A 20,076-nucleotide genomic window follows, 5' to 3' on the forward strand; every position below is an offset into this window, starting at 1 on the left:
GATATCTCTCTCTCTCTCTCTCTCTCTCTCTCTCTCTCTCTCTCTCTCTCTCTCTCAGCTCCAGCCCAGCTCCAGCTCTTCCTCATCTGCTAACCTCGCCAGTTTAGAATCTTCTTCGCCAGCAGGCGTTGCCCCCCAGATGGTGGACTCCAGACCCGCCCAGGAGCAGCAAATTCCAGAGGCAGTGTCTTGCTCTACCGCTACGCTCACCCCTCCCACCCCCACGCCAGGTGCAACCATAGATTATTTAGTATACATATGTATTCATGTATTTATATTTATATATTGTCGCTGCAGAGACCTCTTATCTTATTTTGTATATATATTTCAAGGTTCAAGGTTCTTTATTATTTGTCTCCCGAGGAAGACATTTGTCTTAGACAAAGGGCCCGCATGCAAGCGTAGCCCTTATGCCCATGTCGCCGCAGTGCAGCGCCAATATTTCTTGGCGGTTATTCTGTTGATTACTTTTTGGATGAATCGAAGAATCAAGAAACATGTGTTTTAATTATTGTCTTTTTCATTTTGTAATTTGTAGCACAATGGTGTCGTGCGATAATAGTGAAAATATCCGATCCACAAGCATGTACCGTTGTGCGTTCGATTGGCTATTTTCACTATTTTAGAAATGTCTTTACAAGCTTTACTGACCAATGTCCAAAACTATGGATAGATATTTTTTTCTTTCCCGATTCTTTTATTAAATGATAGATTATTATTTATTAGAATGGATTCAATCGATTAGTTTGAATAACTGCCCCCCCCCCCCCCCCACACACACACACACACACACGCACACACACACACACACACACACACACACACACACCAGGTGTCCCCCAGTCTGCGGGACCAGACAGGCAATCCGCCGGGACGCCTCAGCCCAGCTCCGGGAACCTCGCTACCGTGGACCCCCGGCCAGACAGCGTGGAGCGCATCAACAACTCACCAGTGGCCGTGGTGTAAGTCACTGTTTCTCAACGACCACCCAAATTGTGTATTGACCGCAGAACCCCCATCTGAAAAGGGTTTGTGCCAGGGACCCCCCCCCCCCCCCCCCCCCAGAAGAGAGGTGTTAGAAAATAATTCAGGATTATAAAAAAAATGCCCAGACATCTTTGATATACATTTTTCAGAAATCTGCTATTTTTAAATATTCAACATATAAATGGTTAAAGTGGTTTAAATGATTGTGATGCTGTATTAAGTACTTTTGCTGCGGACCCCCTGCAAAAGTAACTCATGTTGCTACAGTATATGAGTGGTGCTCAAACGTTTTCATGGCAAATGACCACCAAAATTATATACTTATATTTGGCTGTGGAAGGCCATATCATGGTTCCAGGGACCCCCCAGAAGCAAAGATAAAATATAAAATAAATACAAAATGTATATGCAATTTTTTTTATATCCCAAGTATAAAATATTAGGGTTAAATGTTTAAATGACACAGATGCTCTCCCTAGTACAGGGGTCTGTACTAGCTCCCCTTCCTTCTTTCCCTCTACACAAAGGGCCCTATTTTCGTCTGAGCTAATAAACCCCTTACCCCTAAACTTCTTTGCATTTTTTACTATTTTTAAAAACGCTTTTGAATAGTTAAAATAGCCGATCTAGTCGGCTAGTTGAACAATTTTAATATGTTTTTCAAAATGGTATTAAAGGCAAAGAAGTAAAGGATAAGGGGTTTAGCACTGACGAAAATAGGGCCCCAAATCTCCTCGCCAAACAAATAATCCATCTACAATCTCACACATCGTGAGATATGATGTTTGATGTAAATACATCTTCTTTTAAATCCACTTCAGACATGCCTTCCCCACCTAATCCAGGGCACCTTTTCCCTTACAACTCTTCTGTTTTTAATCGTTTTAAGTCTTTGTAAACCGTTTTCTTTTGTTGTTCTTTTTTATTTATTTATTTTTGTCTTTAATTAAGTGCTCTACAAAGTATGGTGAAATTTTTTTATGATGTATTATTTATGTGCTTATGTTATGTATCTTAACACAATCAGCGGATTTCTTTCGAAATAGAAGCTCGGGGTGCCGGGAAGATATGGCCACTTTTACTCTGTAAGCCCCCCCCCCCCCCCCCCCCCCCTTCTGTTCTGTTATTTTTGCTTGCTTACCTCGCTAAGATTCCGATAAAAGTCGCTGATGATCGCTCGCTTCATATTTTGAACGAGAGGCATGTTGAAGTCAGAAATAAAGAACGTAGTATATCCACCTGGTCAAAACCACGGAGAGCTCCCTAGATTACGCGCGCCGAGCCTTTCTTTGTGAACGTAAACAGGGAAGTGAACGACAACGCGCATGCACGAAAGAGCAAGGAGTATGGTGCAGAAGGAGAGGCCAACTAAAAAAAAAAAGAAAGAAATTCAGAATATTTTTCTCTCGGTTGATATCAATGAAAATGCACACGTCCTTTGGATCCGTCGGTTGGATTAGTTATGACATTCCCACACGTCGTACGGTCTGAATGTGTTAATGTATTATTATTATTATAACCTATAACTTTACAATTGTTTTCATACTTACAGGCAGGTGAAGAACTCAACATTAAATCCCAACGCCAAAGAATTCCTTCCCATCAAAGCCCCCACTGTCTTGGTCAGTGTCTCTCTCTTGCACGCACGCACGCACGCATCTCATTTTTATGTTTTTTCTCCTTTCCTTTTGTTTTTGTCTTAACCTTTTTCTCCCCACAAGTACAACATGTCTTTATAACACTTTACAACAACCACTGTGTGTTTGTTTGTTTTTGCCGCAGAAGCCTGCCCCAACGCCCACCCCCCCACGGCCCACCCCACCCAGCCCGTCCATGGTGCTGCCTCCTCCTCCAGGACCCCCACAGGGGGGGGGTCAGCCTGGCGGGGGGCCGGGGGCCATCTACAGCAGCCCGCCTGGACCCTACCTGTCCTACGTGTTTCCCAACTCCATCCACGGACACCCCGTCCAGGTGCCAGTGTTGATTCCGTCGACTAAAAATAATTGTGTGTGTGCGTGCGTGCGTGCGTGCGTGCGTGCGTGCGTGCGTGCGTGCGTGCGTGCGTGCGTGTGTGCGTGCGTGCGTGCGTGCGTGCGTGCGTGCGTGCGTGCGTGCGTGCGTGTGTGTGTGTGCGGAATATCTCATATTCTCTCTCCCCCCACCAAAAAGTAATAATAAAATAAAACAAAATTAGGGGTAAGAAGTTAACCAAACACGTTACCATACAGACTGTTTTATTTTATTTTTTTTCCAGGAAAACTATAAAATATTGAAGTTGAAATGTTTTGGATGGTGGTGACATGTACTGTACTGTACTGTGTGAGTGATGGATTTTGCATGCAGTTGTTGACTTTGGTGTCATTATCAGGCTGTTTCCCAGGCTCCTCAGATGTACCAGTACATGTCTACAGTCGCCCAGAGCAAATACCCCAGAGCTAAAGGTACACACACACACACACACACACACGCACGCGCACACACACACACACACACACACACACCAACATTTCTTGCCTTTTTTTTGCCATTTTTAGCCATAATTGCTGATCTACAAATCTGCAACGTATTGCTGCGATGCGTTGTGGGCTTGTAGATCAGTCGTTTTTCGGTGCATGACACCCCAGCGTGTAACTAAGTGTAGATCACGGATAACACGGTTTCAAATCCCTAACCCTAACGTCGAAATGTTTAATCCTAACCCTAACCCCAACGTACCTCTAAAGAAAAACACGTACGTCTAAAAAAAACACACCATTTTGTTGTTCAATTTTAATTCTAATCCTAAACTAGAGTTTTACTTTTTGTACCAAATTGTGGATGATCTACAAGCTGACAACGTTGTGAGCTTGTAGATCTGCTATTTGTGGCACACAACACTGGCACACAACTATGTATGAGGCGGAACTCTAAGCCCTAACTTCTCTAACCCCCAATACGGAATTCTGGATCTTTTCCTAATTGTAAAATGATTCCAAAAAATCATGGGGGAATTTGGACCTTGCAAGTATATTAATACAAGAACACACCATGTGCAAAACAAAAACCCAATTGACTTGAATTGAATTTACTAGGCAGTGTGGCTGGGACAATAACCAGAAAGCGGGCGGGGCGAGGAGAGTAATATTGTTAATTTATTTTATTTTATAATCGACTAAATTGATTAGTCTGATCAAACACTTCAAGTAACTTCACTTAGCCCTGTATCATACTTCGTTGCACAATGTTGGCATACAAAAATAGCGAAAACAGACTATCTGCATCTACAAGCTTGTAGATATGCCACACCCTTTTTGTTTTGTTTTACATAATCTTATTAATCATATTCGAGGCAACATTTTTAACCCTTTTAGGACTGAGGCCAATTCTAAAAACACCTGACCTAAGTTTTATGAAAAACTTCAAATATTTATTCAAAAATTACAAAAATGTTATGCTGCTATATACTGTACAAGCAACAAGAACCCCTGTCTTGAAGGGTAAAAACCCCAAAAGGGGGATTCCGTCCTAAACGGGTTCAATCGTGGCACTGATTTGACGGTCATCACCCCCCCCTCCCCCTCCTGTAGGTCCAGTGGTGGGCCCTCGCGCCGCGGACCACCACGCCTCCCAGACGCAGGCCAACATGATGCAGGCGGCGGCCTCGGCGGCGGGCGCTCCACTGGTGGCCTCGCCCTACCAGTCCTACCTGCAGTACGGACAGGTCCTCCAGGCCATGCCTCCACACTACCACGGACAGGTGGGTCCACCCAGGGGGGATTTTCATTTCCTTTTTAGCTCATCCATCGCCAAGGACTTATTTAACTTCTTTTTCATGATGTCCTGGAGCGCCAAGGACGTGTTTTTCGTGTTTTATAACATGGTAAAAAAAAACAAAAAGTTTTTTTTTTAGACTTTTTTTTTGAAAAAAATAAAAATATATAAAATAAAATAAAAGATATATGGTGGCGGTCAGGGCCTTTTGGCGCCCCCTAGTGGCGATGGATGAGTTAGTCGTCGTCTTCTGAATATTTTTTTTATTTAGATTTAGTCATATTGTTTTAAATAAATAACGGTAGTGGGTCGCACACACCAAGACTTCAGTTCAAAACATTTATTTCATTTTTGAACAGGGACAAACACTGATGAAGGCTGGATAGCCGAAAGGTTTGTCCCTGTTCAAAAATGAAATAAATGTTTTGAACTGAAGTCTTGGTGTGTGCGACCCACTACCGTTATTTATTTGATATGTTTTGAACGGGTAACGCACCTAAAGTCAGCGTGGTGGTCACATGAAGAGTGTGTCATATTGTTTTAGTCATCTGAAATGTTTTGGTGTTGGTTTAGTTTCAGTCGACTAAATGTTGTGAGAATTTAGTCGACAAAATCTACAGTTGATTTTTCCGTTGCCTTGATGGCGTGCGTCGTAATGCCTGATTTTACACTTGGCTGCATGCTGAACATAGTCGATCTACAAGATCTTGTAGATCGGCACGTGAGCACAACCAAACATAAAATGACTGGCTCTCTTCTCCACTCGTCCCTCCCTGACATTTTAGTCTATAGTGTTTTGACAAAATTGTCAGAATAATTAGACATAGTTTTAATCATCATAGCCTAGTTTATTTAGTTTTTATTTCGTTTTTGTCAGTGAAAAAAAGGTAGATTTTGAACGTTGTTTTCTGTGTTGTGGCTTGCAGCCCATGTACTCCATGCTGCAGGGGGGAGCCAGGATGCTGACGTCCCCTCAGGGCATGGGGCACCCCGGACCCCCGTACCCCGGCCAAACCGAGGGGCCTCAAGGCCCACAACAGGCCATGTATGGTAAGCAGAGGGGGGGGAGTTCTAGAAAACAACGTCCAGGACAGCCATTCTCAACCTTATTGAAGGAGTACAGTAGTTCAACTTCAACCCTAGCCCAGTTTAGAACCTCACCCTCAGCTATTAGCTCCGAGAAGATGTTCTGTGTCAGGACATCCCTGCTTAGAGCCCGTCCAACTGGCAAGGGTATTTCCTGAGAGCTACAGATGTTAGAATTTGGTGTGGAAAGTACACATTTTGGAGCGGGGTGAAACAACCGCTTAAATCAGGCTTAAATTGCTTATTAGTACCCTCACTGTCCCACCAGAGAGGCCCATCATAGCATAGGCCCACTGTGTTCTAACTCTACTCCTCTCTTCCTCTCTCTCGTCTCCCAGCCCCCCAGGCCTTCTCCCACCACCCTCAGCCCATGCACCACCCTCAGCCCTCCAGCACGCCCACAGGCAGCCAGCCCCAACCCCAGCACACAGCTCCCAGTCCTGGACACGCACAGGTGTGTAGAGGGGGGGTCAATGCAATGTCTTCTTGACTTCTTCATGAAATTACAAAAACATAAATAATTTAATTTGTTTGTAACGCATTAAAAACAAATTTGGGAATGTTTTGAAATAATAATTAAAAATAAAATGTAGGAAACAAAAAATAAAGGAAACCATAAAAATGTGTCCGCTCAAGTGTTCTAAGGCATTGGTTCCCAAATAGTGGGTCGGGACCCATTTTCTTTTCCTACATTTGAAACAATATATATGTTTCAAAAGATTAGTTTAAGGCTAAATTAAAACTAGTTTGGGTCCCGTTTGGGAACCACTGGTCTAGACTCTAGACACAGCATTTCGATACAGTAGCATCGATTGGCAAGGATACGCTACAATACAGTAGCCGAAAATCTGATATTTGTCTTTGCGACAATTCTGGTACACTTAACTAACTCTAGTCCCGCCCTAACATTTTAGTCTAGCTTTTATCTGTTGATGAAATTGTCATAGTTTTTAGCCATCATGGCTTACTTTTTATTTTGTTTTTATGTAGTTTTCGTCAGTGAAAAAAGGTAGTCGGCACTCGGCAGACTGTCCTAAACATGTCCTTATTCCCCTACAGTCGGGTCAGGGGGGTCCACAGCCCCAGTCCATGTACCACTCCTCCACTCCTCCCAGCCTCCCCCCGGGCCATAGCTCCCCCCAGGCCTCCTACCCCATGCAGAGCTACAGCCTGCAGACACACCAGCACATGGCTCATGGATTCCCCACCATCAGCCAGCTCACACAGGTACATCATTAATAACAGCAGTGTTAACTTTGACAGCACATTTTGATTTAGTTTTTTAGTTATAGTCTTTTGAATAAAGTTATATTTAAAGTCATAGTTTAGTCAAATGCAATGTCTTAGTTATAGTCTAGTTTTATATATAATGATATGATATGATATGATATAGTACTTTATTGTCAGTTCACACTGAAATTTGTCTTGCGACACAGCAGCCAAGTATGCAGAACACATATACGTACACACATTTGACATAACACAAAGAACAAGACAATTTACATACATAAAGACATGAAGACAAGAGCAATATCCACCGCTTAGATTATCCTGTGGCTACTACGACTCTTGATTAAGCCTCAAGGTCGACTGGTGGACAAAGGACCTCTTTAGTCTGACCTTATTGTATGCTGGTACACCATATCTCCTTCCTGAAGGTAGCAACCTATATTCTCCATACAACACATGCTTAGTATTAGAGGTGATATTCCTTGCTAACCTTAGGATGCTGTTATCATACGTGGATGTATAAAGTTTCTGAAGTTGTTGTCCAACAATCTTTGAACAAATGTTCAGTTGTTGCAGCATTTGTGACTTTAGGGCTGCAGACAAACATCCATACCAGGTGGTACTACAGTACTGAAGAACACTCATAATAACAGAAGTGAAAAACAAAAGAAGAATCCGTCTACTAGCACCGAAGGATCTTAGACGGCGAAGGAAGTAGATTCTTTGCTTTGTTTTCTTACACACCGAATCAATCTGATCGTTCCATGACAATAGATGGTCTATTACTACTCCTAGGTATTTGTACGAACATATCTGGTTGATCGGTTCACCATGAATAGTAATGGGGGATCTGTGTATCTCTGGTGGTGTACCAAAAACAATCTCTTCTGTCTTTTTTGTGTTAATGATGAGAGCGTTGTTATCACTCCATTCAACCACCTTATTTACTCTGTGTTGGTGCAGTCCAGGATCACTGGAACTATCTAGGAGAGAAATCAAAACTGTATCATCTGAGTATTTTAGAATGTATTGGTCTGGTGTGTCAGTGCGACATTCAGACAGGCATTCCTCAATACGACAGCTGTCAGTATAAAGGGTGAAAAGTACAGCTGAGCTCACACACCCCTGGGGAGCACCAACATTGGTAGTTAATGCTGATGAGAGGGTTGTGTTCACTTTCACCCTCTGTACTCTGTTAGTAAGAAAAGAAGCATACCAGTGAATTAAGTATGGATTCAGTTCCAACTGTACCATTTTTGACACTAGTATATCAGACTGTATTGTATTGAAAGCTGAAGAAAAGTCTAAGAATAGTACTCTCGCATGATTCTTATTTGACTTATCGAGGTGTTTTGTAATTAAGTGGACCAGTGTCACAACCGCATCCTCTGTACCGCAACCCTTTTTATAGGCAAACTGACTGGGGTCTTCTTCTTCTTCTTCTTCTTTTGGGATTTCCGGCAGTGTAGACGCTTTCGCGTATTACTGCCCTCCACCGTTCATGATGATACTCCGCTCAGTGCTCTATATCCTCTTATAGAGGTCTGTATTGTGGAGGAAGGACAGGACGCTCCTCTCCACAGCATGATGCTCCTTTCCCTGGCTGAACAGGGTCTTGTACTCCACAGAGGGTATCCCGATATTGGCTAGTTCCTCACATAGCTGAGCTCTTTCTGCCCTGTATCTCTCACACTCAAATAGGGCGTGGACAACAGTCTCTGCTCTTCCACATTCACACAGGCCATCCGGGTGTTTTCCCACTATTCTCAGGCAACTGGCTAGCCCACAGTGCCCAAGTCTTAGCCGGGTCAGTTTGACTGAGTCTCTTCTGTCACCTCCCGTACACACGCTCCTCCTTTTGACAGATGCCTGCGCTGAGAAATACAGCCTCCCTCTCTCTTCATTATTCCACTCCTCTTGCCACTGATTCTCAAGCCCCTCCTTTATGGCACAGTAAAACTCAGGTTTGCCCCGCAGGATTTTCACATCTATGTGCTGCCTCTTGAGTGACATTCTGGCCAATTTATCCGCTATTTCGTTCCCCTCTACCCCTGCATGCCCTGGGACCCAAAGGAAACCTATGTCAACCCCCACTTTCTGTATCCTATACATGCTCATCATGGCCTCATTCACCAGGTCGGCTCTGGCTCTAGATGTCCCACTCCTCAAGGCCATCAGGGCGGCAGCTGAGTCAGAGCAGATTATTACTTTGCTTGGCTTGACTTGTTCAATCCACCAGAGTGCCCAAATGATTGCCATTAGCTCTGTGGCAAAAACAGATGCTCCGTCTGTGACTCGCAAGCCTTGCTGGACTTGAGGCCCCACCAGGTAGATTCCACACCCTGCCCTTTGGCTATCTGGGTCCTTCTCTGACTGGGGTCGAATATTTCTTTGGTTATACTATCAAGATGTTGTAACAGTATTCTTTCAAGTGATTTCATAATCACTGAAGTGAGAGCTATGGGTCTATAATCCTTATGTTCTTTTGGACATTGGATTTTGGGTAGTGGTTTTATGTGTGAGGTTTTCCAAGACAGGGGAATTGTGTGTGTGTCTACAGAGGTTTGGAATATTGGTTGCCACACTGGAGCCAACTCAGATGCAAAGTTTTTGAGGAGAAAAGCGCTACATTCATCTGGCCCATTAGCTTTCCTTGTGTTAGTACACTGAAACACTTTCCTTACATCCTCTACAGTGATGGTAATTCTGTCTGAGGGGGCAGGTGTTACAGCCTTCAGTATTTCAGTGCACTTTGAGGAATTGTCCAATGATTCAAATCTGGCGAAAAAGGTATTTAGGTCATTAGAAAAAACAAGTTCATTTTCAGTCACAATTGGTTTCGTTGGGGTTGACATCCCTGTCATAGATTTCATAGTATCCCATGCCTTTTTGTGATCATTGGCATTAAACGCATCCTCCAGACGCTGTCTATGTGCCAATTTTGCCTGCCTCATTTTCGTTTTTAACTTTTTTCTGCCAATTTAAGTGCACCGGAATCTTTGTTTATGAAGGCTGTTTTCCTTTCATTTATTACATTTTTTATATCTTTCGTCACATATGATTTGTTGTTCGGATATATTTTTATCTCCTTTGTAGGAACAACCAGCTGTACACAAAAATGTATATAATCATTTGTAACTGTGGTAATTTCGTCCAATGAACCATCTCTGAACGTTTCCCAATCAGTCCAGTCCAGGCATGCTTGTAGTTGTTCCTTGTTTTCATTTGTCCATGTCCTAACTACCTTCTTCTCTGGCTTCCCTCTTTTTAATTTGGACTTATAGACTGGAGTCATGCACACAACATTGTGGTCAGAGGTCTCTATCGGTGGCCCAATCTTGGCTACATATGCATTTGGAATGTTTACATAGCACAAAATATTATTTTTTCTTGTCGCATCCTTGACGTATTGTTCAAATCCCGGCAGCACAGTGTCCAGATAACACTGGTTTAAGTCTCCAAGAACGACTGCTGGTGCGTCCGGGTACTGCAGTTGGAGCTCATGCACACAGTCAGCAATGGTCTTTGCTGCTTGTGCAGCTCTTCCTGGCCCTTTTGGGGGCACATACACAACAAACAGCAGAACGCATCCAAATTCGCGGGGTAGGTAGAAAGGTCTTAACGTCATGCCCAGGATCTCTACATTGGGATCGTCACATATCCTCACTTTTATTGAGTAGGATCGACACCAGAGATCATTAATGTACACGCATACACCGCCGTATCCGCCTCCTCCACCTCTGTCTAGGCGCACCAGAGGCTCCGGCCGCAGTGACAGCAGCACATCTCGGCTGTACACACAGGCGAGTCTGGGCGCCTCCCCACGCCAATTGTTTGTGTTGTCGAATTGTTGAGTCTGAAGTTCGACTGACAGGCATCTTCCACAGGAGTGTATAATCCACAGAATCAGCAGAGTGATTTCTACGGCCCTTATCTTCCACATCCTTACACACATAACGACTGACATTACGTAGGCACACGGACAAACATTAAACATTAAGGCATACAAGGCACGCTGGGTCGCAGTGCAGCCGCTGAGCAGCGCACCGGAAAATGTCGGGCGGCAGATAAAAGCATATGAAGAGTGTGTTGTGTGTGTGTGTGTGTGTGTGTGTGTGTGTGTGTCCTCCTCCCTCTAGGCTCACGTAGCGGGGGGAATGTCGGGCCCCCACCACCACTCTGCCGGCCCCCCACCCCCTCAAGTCATGCTCCACTATGCCGCCGCCCCCCAGCAGGGCGGCGCCAACGCGCCTCAGCACGGCCCCCCGCCACAGCAGGGCACACACCAACACTACTACATAGGACACCCACAAGGTACACACACGCACGCACACACACACACACACACACACACACACACACACACACACACTGTGTGATCTGTGTTCAAATAAGTGTTACTGTAGCTCTCTATATTCTGATTATTCATTACTCTATTCATTGCTATAGATAGAGTATAGAGTGTTTGTTTAAACCTTTAAAGTCAGGATACCAATTTTATCCAATCAGGAGAAGGAACTGTGGTCAAATAAGAACAATTGGGAAACAAAAACAAAATAATAATATGGGTTAATAAATGGGTTCTCTATCTGATTGGCTGAAATTGGCAAAACCACCTGAAAATGTATTTTGTGTTTATAGTCTTTTGTCTATAGACCAAAACCGCATGGGCCGTGAAAGTAAAACAAGAATTGATTAAATCAATTAATTACCAGCTGCATTATTATTATCTGCGGGGGTCCGCTATAACTGCCTCTGTGTCGGTTTCGGTTTAGTTTAGGTAGGAACCAGAATTCTCGAAGGCGGAACTATTGTGTTCTGAGTCCTCCGTTTCCGCCGGACATATTTGCAGTGCGCACATACATCAGCCAATGAGAAAACCATCTAGACTAGAGGACTAGCTTGCACATCGATGATAGACTCAGCTTGCTATTGACGATATGCACACGGCTGCCATCTTGCCAGCAAGGTGCTAACTAGGTGCAATTTCCCATAGACAGCCCATTCATCCAAACAGAAAAGTCCTCTAATTGTATTAAATAACGTCAAACTTACCAACATTGCAGCTGTAGGGAAAGCTTGAATTATCCTCTTTCTATCTGAAAAGTGTTTGTTTAATAAAAATCCACTGTAGACATGTTTTGAGCTACTCCCTGCATGTCAAGAAATTCCGTGCAGATGTTTTTTTCCCTAAGTGCTGGAGTTTGACTATCACTCACTCATTGCATAGCAGCTGGTAAAACATGACTTAAACCAGTGGATCCCAAACTTTTTAGCTCTATACACAAATGGGGAAAACATGCTGTCTCCCTAGTGTCTCCACAAGCTCAGCTATTTTCACTACATATTAAACATTTGTTTTCTAATTAATGGCATTTCTTAGATTTAAAAAAAAAAAAGTACCATATTCATTAACTCATTTGGGGGGGGGGGGGGGGGAAATCATTGAGTTTATTTTTTTTAATCATTTTAAATGTATGAATCCCAATGTATGGATGAATGGACCGTTGAAAGTGCTTTGAGTAGGCACGTAGTGTATAGAAAAGCAATATAAAAATGTAAACCATTATTATTATGTAGGAAACAAAAAATATATGATATACCGGTAATCACCTGTAACTTTAACCAACAACCCCCCTTTTTTTTTAAATCGATTTTGGGAAATTGTGATTGGGAATAGTTTTTAATCGCGATTTGAATTGAAGTTTTCTTCCCCACAGCCCTCAGTATAACGTTGTGTTTGTTGTGTGTTTTTGCAGCTCTCCAGGTGCAGGCTCACCCCAGCCAGCAGCTGTCCTTCCACCCCGCCGGAAACTGAGCCTCTCCTGGGGAGGAGGATCGCCCCTCGCCTCCACCCAGGCTAACCACAGGGGCCACCCCTCTGGCCTGGGGACCCCATCAGCACCACTAAGGAGTCTTTTCGCGGGTCTCCGAGGACCCCTTCAAGTTGAAGTCCTAACAAGAATAACGCTCCCCCATCTCACACCCACCCTCTAAACGTCACACCCATGCTCATCACATTCCCCCCTCCCCTCCCCCCACTACAAAAGTAGTTCTAATGCATTTTTTATGAACCCCTATAGTCTGGGGTGGGGGGGGGCAACATTTGGCGGAAAATAGCTGATGAACAAATTCCATCGGCTATTTTCGCCGATGATAATTTAAGCGCTGTAGCGAAAAAAGGATGGCCCGAGCATACAGCCCAGGGGAACTCCCGTCGACTAAGTATATAGGGTTAGCATACAGCCCAGGGGAACTCCCGTCGACTAAGTATATAGGGTTAGCATACAGCCCAGGGGAACTCCCGTCGACTAAGTATATAGGGTTAGCATACAGCCCAGGGGAACTCCCGTCGACTAAGTATATAGGGTTTTCCGAGTTGGTGTTGGCTAGACCTCACTCTCGCAGTAGAGAGAGAGAGAGATAGGGTTTTAACAGAGTATCGGAGAATGAGGGATGATGTGTGAATAAAGACTGTTTTTCTTCATGGGAGGAGCGGGATTGAAAAGGTGGTGAAACCCGGCATGAAATGTGATTTTTAACTTCTGGACTGGCTACAGCGATGGCATAAATTCCTCCCTCTCCTCTCCCCACCTTTTTTTTAGCAACCGACGCCACACTACAAAGTGCAAAAAAAGGATTAAAAACAAAAGAAAAAGGAATAAAAACTAAATGTTTTCAATTCATTCTCAAGCGTGTCCCTGGTGAGTTTCTTAACTCTAAGTGCTTTGTTTAAGGTTTATAGGCATACGCCGTGTAACCTTTTCAATTAAACAAAAGTTGCTTTTGATCTAATCTTTCATTGGTATGTTTTTCCACAATAACCGTTCTACATGAACACAATGTTGTTATGAGTGTCTCTTATAGTCTTTTAAAGACTATAAAAATAAATGTTACACAGTATGACTTAAACTTCTGGATTTCACAGTGGGTTTAAATGCATACTGATTTTACGCTTGGCTGCATGCCGATTATAGCCTACAAGCTCACAACAACTATGGAGGACAAAAACTGCCCCCCCCCCCCCCCCAACACTGCTTACCTAACTAATTAGTGAAAAATAGCAATACAAGGAAACCTATCTATATAACTACTCTAGTCTTACCTGAATTAAGGATGTTAATAGTTAATCATTAATCAGTTAACAAATTATTCAATTAAATGTAACAGTTAACAATGAATCGGACATACCTGCAGGGCTTGGCATTAAGGCTTGCCCTGTTGTCCTGGACAAGTAATAAATCTTGCATTCAAATTTTACTTTGGCATGCTACTAGTCCTACATACTTACACCTATAGACACCCCATTCAAATCAATTTAGGTTAATCTGACGGTGGACATGTTTGCCTGAAAAGGAATCTTTGAAATGTTTCATAGTTTTAGAAATATAGTGCTTTCAAATTTGAGAAATTCAGAATGGGGGTGAATGGAAGGTTTTGGCATGTCAAAAAATCACTTTCACCTAGAAACTCCATTCACACTTTTTATAATTCAGCTTACTGTGGACTCCCATGCTGGAACCTTTTACTTTGAAATGTTTTGTAGTTTCTGAGTTATTTAACTTACACTCCCAATGCATTCTCAATGGCAATAGCACAAACTTTGGTATGCTACTAGTCCTACATACTTACACCTAGAAACCTCATTCAAACCTATTTAGGTTCATCTGACGGTGGACATGTTTGCCTGAAAAGGAGTCTTTGAAATGTTTCATAGTTTTAGAAATATAGTGCTTTCAAATTTGAGAAGTTCAGAATGGGGGTCAATGGCAGGTTTTGGCACATCAAAAAATCACTTTCACCTAGAAACTCCATTCACACTTTATAATTCAGCTTACTGTGGACACACATGCTGGAACTTTTTACTTTGAAATGTTTTGTAGTTTCTGAGTTATTTAACTTAAACGCCCAATGCATTCTCAATGGCAATAGCACAAACTTTGGCATGCTACTAGTCCTACATACTTACACCTAGAAACCCCATTCAAACCTATTTAGGTTAATCTGACGATGGACATGTTTGTCTGAAAAGGAATCTTTAAAATGTTTCATAGTTTTAGAAATATAGTGCTTTTACATTTGAGATATTCAGAATGGGGGTCAATGGCAGGTTTTGGCACATCAAAAAATCACTTTCACCTAGAAACTCCATTCACACTTTTTATAATTCAGCTTACTGTGGACACACATGCTGGAACTTTTTACTTTGAAATGTTTTGTAGTTTCTGAGTTATTTAACTTAAACGCCCAATGCATTCTCAATGGCAATAGCACAAACTTTGGCATGCTACTAGTCCTACATACTTACACCTAGAAACCCCATTCAAACCTATTTAGGTTAATCTGACGATGGACATGTTTGTCTGAAAAGGAATCTTTAAAATGTTTCATAGTTTTAGAAATATAGTGCTTTTACATTTGAGATATTCAGAATGGGGGTCAATGGCAGGTTTTGGCACGTCAAAAAAATCGCTTTCACCTAGAAACTCCATTCACACTTTTTATAATTCAGCTTACTGTGGACACCCATGCTGGAACTTTTTACTTTGAAATGTTTTGTAGTTTCTGAGTTATTTAACTTACACTCCCAATGCATTCTCAATGGCAATAGCACAAACTTTGGCATGCTACTAGTCCTACATACTTACACCTAGAAACCCCATTGAAACCTATTTAGGTTCATATGACGGTGGACATGTTTGCCTGAATAGGAATCTTTGAAATGTTTCATAGTTTTAGAAATATAGTGCTTTCAAATTTGAGAAATTCAGAATGGGGGTCAATGGCAGGTTTTGGCACGTCAACAAATCACTTTCACCTAGAAACTCCATTCACACTTTTTATAATTCAGCTTACTGTGGACACACATGCTGGAACTTTTTACTTTGAAATGTTTTGTAGTTTCTGAGTTATTTAACTTAAACGCCCAATGCATTCTCAATGGCAATAGCACAAACTTTGGCATGCTACTAGTCCTACATACTTACACCTAGAAACCCCATTCAAACCTATTTAGGTTAATCTGACGATGGACATGTTTGTCTGAAAAGGAATCTTTAAAATGTTTCATAGTTTTAGAAATATAGTGCTTTTACATTTGAGATATTCAGAATGGGGGTCAATGGCAGGTTTTGGCACATCAAAAAATCACTTTCACCTAGAAACTCCATTCACACTTTTTATAATTCAGCTTACTGTGGACACACATGCTGGAACTTTTTACTTTGAAATGTTTTGTAGTTTCTGAGTTATTTAACTTAAACGCCCAATGCATTCTCAATGGCAATAGCACAAACTTTGGCATGCTACTAGTCCTACATACTTACACCTAGAAACCCCATTCAAACCTATTTAGGTTAATCTGACGATGGACATGTTTGTCTGAAAAGGAATCTTTAAAATGTTTCATAGTTTTAGAAATATAGTGCTTTTACATTTGAGATATTCAGAATGGGGGTCAATGGCAGGTTTTGGCACGTCAAAAAAATCGCTTTCACCTAGAAACTCCATTCACACTTTTTATAATTCAGCTTACTGTGGACACCCATGCTGGAACTTTTTACTTTGAAATGTTTTGTAGTTTCTGAGTTATTTAACTTACACTCCCAATGCATTCTCAATGGCAATAGCACAAACTTTGGCATGCTACTAGTCCTACATACTTACACCTAGAAACCCCATTGAAACCTATTTAGGTTCATATGACGGTGGACATGTTTGCCTGAATAGGAATCTTTGAAATGTTTCATAGTTTTAGAAATATAGTGCTTTCAAATTTGAGAAATTCAGAATGGGGGTCAATGGCAGGTTTTGGCACGTCAACAAATCACTTTCACCTAGAAACTCCATTCACACTTTTTATAATTCAGCTTACTGTGGACACACATGCTGGAACTTTTTACTTTGAAATGTTTTGTAGTTTCTGAGTTATTTAACTTAAACGCCCAATGCATTCTCAATGGCAATAGCACAAACTTTGGCATGCTACTAGTCCTACATACTTACACCTAGAAACCCCATTCAAACCTATTTAGGTTCATCTGACGGTGGACATGTTTGCCTGAAAAGGAGTCTTTGAAATGTTTCATAGTTTTAGAAATATAGTGCTTTCAAATTTGAGAAATTCAGAATGGGGGTCAATGGCAGGTTTTGGCACATCAAAAAATCACTTTCACCTAGAAACTCCATTCACACTTTTTATAATTCAGCTTACTGTGGACACACATGCTGGAACCTTTTACTTTGAAATGTTTTGTAGTTTCTGAGTTATTTAACTTAAATGCCCAATGCATTCTCAATGGCAATAGCACAAACTTTGGCATGCTACTAGTCCTACATACTTACACCTAGAAACCCCATTCAAACCTATTTAGGTGCATCTGACGGTGGACATGTTTGCCTGAAAAGGAATCTTTGAAATGTTTCATAGTTTTAGAAATATAGTGCTTTCAAATTTGAGAAATTCAGAATGGGGGTCAATGGCAGGTTTTGCCACGTCAAAAAATCACTTTCACCTAGAAACTCCATTCACACTTTTTATAATTCAGCTTACTGTGGACACACATGCTGGAACTTTTTACTTTGAAATGTTTTGTAGTTTCTGAGTTATTTAACTTAAACGCCCAATGCATTCTCAATGGCAATAGCACAAACTTTGGCATGCTACTAGTCCTACATACTTACACCTAGAAACCCCATTCAAACCTATTTAGGTTCATCTGACGGTGGACATGTTTGCCTGAAAAGGAGTCTTTGAAATGTTTCATAGTTTTAGAAATATAGTGCTTTCAAATTTGAGAAATTCAGAATGGGGGTCAATGGCAGGTTTTGGCACATCAAAAAATCACTTTCACCTAGAAACTCCATTCACACTTTTTATAATTCAGCTTACTGTGGACACACATGCTGGAACCTTTTACTTTGAAATGTTTTGTAGTTTCTGAGTTATTTAACTTAAATGCCCAATGCATTCTCAATGGCAATAGCACAAACTTTGGCATGCTACTAGTCCTACATACTTACACCTAGAAACCCCATTCAAACCTATTTAGGTGCATCTGACGGTGGACATGTTTGCCTGAAAAGGAATCTTTGAAATGTTTCATAGTTTTAGAAATATAGTGCTTTCAAATTTGAGAAATTCAGAATGGGGGTCAATGGCAGGTTTTGCCACGTCAAAAAATCACTTTCACCTAGAAACTCCATTCACACTTTTTATAATTCAGCTTACTGTGGACACACATGCTGGAACTTTTTACTTTGAAATGTTTTGTAGTTTCTGAGTTATTTAACTTAAACGCCCAATGCATTCTCAATGGCAATAGCACAAACTTTGGCATGCTACTAGTCCTACATACTTACACCTAGAACGCCCATTCAAACCTATTTAGGTTCATCTTACGGTGGACATGTTTGCCTGAAAAGGAATCTTTGAAATGTTTCATAGTTTTAGAAATATAGTGCTTTCAAATTTGAGAAATACAGAATGGGGGTCAATGGCAGGTTTTGGCACGTCGAAAAATCACTTTCACCTAGAAACTCCATTCACACTTTTTATAATTCAGCTTACTGTGGACACACATGCTGGAACTTTTTACTTTGAAATGTTTTGTAGTTTCTGAGTTATTTAACTTAAACGCCCAATGCATTCTCAATGGCAATAGCACAAACTTTGGCATGCTACTAGTCCTACATACTTACACCTAGAACGCCCATTCAAACCTATTTAGGTTCATCTTACGGTGGACATGTTTGCCTGAAAAGGAATCTTTGAAATGTTTCATAGTTTTAGAAATATAGTGCTTTCAAATTTGAGAAATACAGAATGGGGGTCAATGGCAGGTTTTGGCACGTCGAAAAATCACTTTCACCTAGAAACTCCATTCACACTTTTTATAATTCAGCTTACTGTGGACACACATGCTGGAACTTTTTACTTTGAAATGTTTTGTAGTTTCTGAGTTATTTAACTTAAACGCCCAATGCATTCTCAATGGCAATAGCACAAACTTTGGCATGCTACTAGTCCTACATACTTACACCTAGAACGCCCATTCAAACCTATTTAGGTTCATCTGACGGAGGACATGTTTGCCTGAAAAGGAATCTTTGAAATGTTTCATAGTTTTAGAAATATAGTGCTTTCAAATTTGAGAAATTCAGAATGGGGGTCAATGGCAGGTTTTGGCACGTCAAAAAATCACTTTCACCTAGAAACTCCATTCACACTTTTTATAATTCAGCTTACTGTGGACACACATGCTGGAACTTTTTACTCAGAAATGTTTTGTAGTTTATGAGTTATTTAACTTAAACGCCCAATGCATTCTCAATGGCAATAGCACAAACTTTGGCATGCTACTAGTCCTACATACTTACACCTAGAAACCCCATTCAAACCTATTTAGGTTAATCTGACGATGGACATGTTTGTCTGAAAAGGAATCTTTGAAATGTTTCATAGTTTTAGAAATATAGTGTTTTTAAATTTGAGAAATTCAGAATGGGGGTCAATGGCAGGTTTTGGCACATCAAAAAATCACTTTCACCTAGAAACTCCATTCACACTTTTTATAATTCAGCTTACTGTGGACACACATGCTGGAACCTTTTACTTTGAAATGTTTTGTAGTTTCTGAGTTATTTAACTTAAATGCCCAATGCATTCTCAATGGCAATAGCACAAACTTTGGCATGCTACTAGTCCTACATACTTACACCTAGAAACCCCATTCAAACCTATTTAGGTGCATCTGACGGTGGACATGTTTGCCTGAAAAGGAATCTTTGAAATGTTTCATAGTTTTAGAAATATAGTGCTTTCAAATTTGAGAAATTCAGAATGGGGGTCAATGGCAGGTTTTGGCACGTCAAAAAATCACTTTCACCTAGAAACTCCATTCACACTTTGTATAATTCAGCTTACTGTGGACACACATGCTGGAACTTTTTACTTTGAAATGTTTTGTAGTTTCTGAGTTATTTAACTTAAACGCCCAATGCATTCTCAATGGCAATAGCACA

The 20,076-nt window shown here is 41.4% G+C and overlaps 1 protein-coding gene across 1 annotated transcript in view; it reads left to right on the plus strand.

The window, feature by feature from the left end:
- The window catches only part of atxn2l (ataxin 2-like), a 30,914-nt gene extending 17,071 nt beyond the window's left edge, over nucleotides 1-13,843 (plus strand). The window contains exons 14-24 of the mRNA XM_079520481.1: nucleotides 59-230; nucleotides 833-962; nucleotides 2,540-2,609; nucleotides 2,770-2,958; nucleotides 3,356-3,428; nucleotides 4,554-4,723; nucleotides 5,664-5,787; nucleotides 6,162-6,277; nucleotides 6,883-7,050; nucleotides 11,193-11,367; nucleotides 12,813-13,843. Coding sequence (XP_079376607.1) covers nucleotides 59-230; nucleotides 833-962; nucleotides 2,540-2,609; nucleotides 2,770-2,958; nucleotides 3,356-3,428; nucleotides 4,554-4,723; nucleotides 5,664-5,787; nucleotides 6,162-6,277; nucleotides 6,883-7,050; nucleotides 11,193-11,367; nucleotides 12,813-12,871 — 1,446 coding nt within the window. The 3' untranslated portion in view covers nucleotides 12,872-13,843. The remainder of the gene's footprint in view (nucleotides 1-58; nucleotides 231-832; nucleotides 963-2,539; nucleotides 2,610-2,769; nucleotides 2,959-3,355; nucleotides 3,429-4,553; nucleotides 4,724-5,663; nucleotides 5,788-6,161; nucleotides 6,278-6,882; nucleotides 7,051-11,192; nucleotides 11,368-12,812) is intronic.
- The last annotated feature ends 6,233 nt before the right edge of the window (nucleotides 13,844-20,076 follow it).

This window comes from Electrona antarctica, assembly GCF_951216825.1.
Source record: "Electrona antarctica genome assembly, chromosome: 14".
In the NCBI taxonomy this organism is placed as follows: domain Eukaryota; kingdom Metazoa; phylum Chordata; class Actinopteri; order Myctophiformes; family Myctophidae; genus Electrona; species Electrona antarctica.